Source organism: Marmota marmota, unplaced genomic scaffold (assembly GCF_001458135.2).
Source record: "Marmota marmota marmota unplaced genomic scaffold, marMar, whole genome shotgun sequence".
NCBI classification, from domain to species: Eukaryota; Metazoa; Chordata; class Mammalia; order Rodentia; family Sciuridae; genus Marmota; species Marmota marmota.
In genome coordinates this window covers 25585224-25588483 of record NW_026000005.1, presented here as the reverse complement: position 1 = coordinate 25588483, position 3260 = coordinate 25585224, and the positions used below count along the sequence as shown (strand labels likewise).

At 34.2% G+C, this 3260-nt stretch overlaps 1 protein-coding gene across 1 annotated transcript in view; it reads right to left on the bottom strand.

The window, feature by feature from the left end:
* Adam23 (ADAM metallopeptidase domain 23) overlaps positions 1-3260 on the bottom strand; it is a 170300-nt gene that overhangs the window by 62235 nt on the left and 104805 nt on the right. Inside the window, exon 10 of the mRNA XM_015480982.2 lies at positions 753-824. Within this exon, the coding sequence (XP_015336468.2) occupies positions 753-824 (72 nt within the window). The remainder of the gene's footprint in view (positions 1-752; positions 825-3260) is intronic.

Below are 3260 nucleotides of genomic sequence, written 5' to 3'. Positions count from 1 at the left end.
ATATATATTTCAAATTAGTTTTATTTGAGACTTGCACCTAATTCTGTCATCTAGAAATAAAGTCTGAAACATTTCACTAATGAGAATACTAAGGTAACAAATTTGTTCCCTTTAAAATTATTTTTCTATTATCTATATTTTCCAAACACACTCTGCCTCAATCTATTAGTTCTTCTTTTCTAACGCCACATATTCTAAAAAAAAATAGAATTAATTTTATTAACAAAATTCTACTTGTCAGTATAATTTTTACTCCTTAGGGTAGCTAATTTTATCCATTGTTTTTTGTCCCTTATAGACTCTGGTGATACTAAGGTTTAGATATTGCTTAGAAGCAAGACTATACATTTATTACATGCTAAAGAAAAAAAAGTTACATGTTTAAGGAGATAGAAATGTTAACTACCCTGATTTGACCATTGCACATTGTAAACATGTAGCATATTATAACACTGCACCATAAATACACACAATTTGAATAATAATGAATAAAAATAAGTAAATAGAGGTTTAAAGGAAGCAATGCTAGTGCAGCTTTGGAATTCTGAGAATACTCAGTAACTCCCTGTAACTCTGATAACACTACTGCTTCTGAAGCAGACTACCCTAAAATTTCTTAGCCAGACAAACTTAATGATTGCATTTTTACTTTTGCCTAGGAAACAGCTAAGAAAACAAGTCAGCAAACAGAGATAGAGATATAAACTGTGCCATCTCCGTTAAAATAGGTTTAAGAAAACTGGGGTACTTACAGAATCCACAAGGTTGACCACAGATTTTGCAAAGTTGTTGGTATGTGCATGAGAAGAGCGATGCTTCTTATACTGGGGGGGGGAAAGAAGATGTCCAAATCAGTCACTGCCTAATTATAATTTGATGATAGATTTCAAAATTCCATAAAAGCAGAAATATCTTAACAATAGTAAAAATGAGGATCAAAAATACAAAATTTGGTTTGTGCCATGTTGAATATGGTGTTTCTCTCTCTCTCTCTGTGTGTGTGTGTGTGTGTGTGTGTGTGTTAGGCAATAAAACTCTAAAACACCCACCAGGATATTCTAGGTGATGGAAAGGTGTGAGAAGCTTTATCCCTGAGAGTAGATTTTTAATTGTCTTAATGTCTACCAATTCAACCCTTTGTTTTCACTGAAATGACATTTCACAGTTTATAAAGAGCACAGACCAAAATATTTAGTCTTCATTGGTCATTTCCCTCACCTAACACTCAAGGCCACACATGAATCAAGAAAATTCCTCATGCAGCACCTCAGACAGTGCCCATGACATGGAAAGCAGGATCCCTACAGGAAATGTTACCTCCAAAGGAAACCTTCACCTCTGAGTGCTTGCAGTCAGACAAGAGGAGACATAAAAGTAAGTGCACTGACGGCCGTTTACGATTATTAAAGTAAATAAAGAAAAGCAAATTAATAGAATCATTCTACAACAACATCAGGAGGGCTATGCTTTTAGCCAGGAGTAGTGCATTTTGCTGAACAGGTCATTAAGAGGAAAGCTGAGGTCTGCCATGGGAAAACCATGCCCTCTACTGGTCCATGAGGCCATCATAACTTATAACTCTGCGGGGGGTGGGGGGATACGTATATTTAATACATATATTTTTTAACATATACACATATGTTGCACATATACTTAAAAACTCCAATTCAGATTTGTACCACAAGTCTTTTAAACCTGTCTTCAATTATAATGATGAAAATAATGTGTCTTTCATAAAGATTTAAAATATTTTCACATTGGGAAATCATGATATTCTTTTTTCTCCTTTACCCTACAGATTTGCCAGACCCCCTTGATTTCTTTCTCTTTCAACTCCTGTGACTATGGTTTTGAAACAATAACAACCACAAAAAGGTATGGCTAAGTGTTTTTAAATTAAATCTGATGCCTGTTTTTAGAACACTGGGAACACAGAGGCTGCATGATAAATGTGTAATAAGTTGATTCATATATTGCTATAGGTAGCATAGGTAGCGTTCATTAATTCATAACTACTGGTATAATATTGCTACTATTGTTCATGTTATTACTACCACTGTGGAACACAATTGGGCCCAAATTGTCTCATTGCATTCTTTTAAAAATCAGTTTCAATGTATGCACATAAGTGGGTCATAAAATATCACATTCATCTAAAATTTTTCAAACATCTTAACAGATTTAAACTTCAAATTAGTATAAAGAAATTTTTATAAATAGCTTGCCATTTTAAGTTGCCTAGCAGATTCTACAAGCTGAAATTTTTCAAAAATACCTTTTAAGAGTAAAAGGAAAAGTCTCAATATTAAGTTCCTTCGAGATGATGAAAATGTGTTAGAACTACACATAGTGATGATTACACACAATGTGAAGTTACTAAAAGCTAATGAATTGCAGACTTCAAAAAATCTTGAGGTTAAATAGCATATGTCACGTAAAGAACAGAAAAATATTAGGTGACACCTATTCTAAAGCAGTGGTGTTACATACCTGTTAAGAAGAATTTTATCTTGCTCTGAATATCAATTTATCCATTTTAGAGATATCTTTTTTATAGCATAATGGTCATAGAAAACATGACTTGCAAGTTTAAAACACTACTAAGGTGTGTGTGTGTGTGTGTGTGTATAATTTATTTATTTTTATGTAGTGCTGAGGATCGAACCCAGGGCCTTGCATGTGCTAGGTGACTCTCTACAGCTGAGCCACAATTCCAGCCCCAATAAGGTCTTTTTAAAATCTACCAAACACCATGTTTTTTCCATTTATTTCTTATTTGTAATTTTCAAGTTTCTGATTTTCTTTTGAGAAAGATCACTCAACCTGCTGTGTGATGAGTGAATTAGAGAAGATCAAGAATGGAAGCAGACGGAGCTTTGGAGAAACCGTCCCCTTTTCACCTGCAATCGTCCAGATAAAAAGTAATGAAGGCAAACAGCAGCAGAGAGAAGTAGATGACCTTGAGATGCATTATGAAGGTAGAAATGCCAAGACCTGCAGGTCCAAAGGATGTAGAAGGTGAGTCAGGACAGGAAGAAAAGGTGGCACAGGCTGTGAACCTGAATAGATGGGAAACTGTGATAGCAAACACCTAGGTGAATCCCACCACTGTGCCCCCACCCACAAGAATGGGTTCTTTTAATTAGAATAAGACATAACCCATACCTATATAATTTTATCAAAATGAATTCTATTGTCATGCATAACTAAGAAGAACCAATTTAAAAGATTTTTTTTTTTTTTTTTTTTTTTTTTTTTTT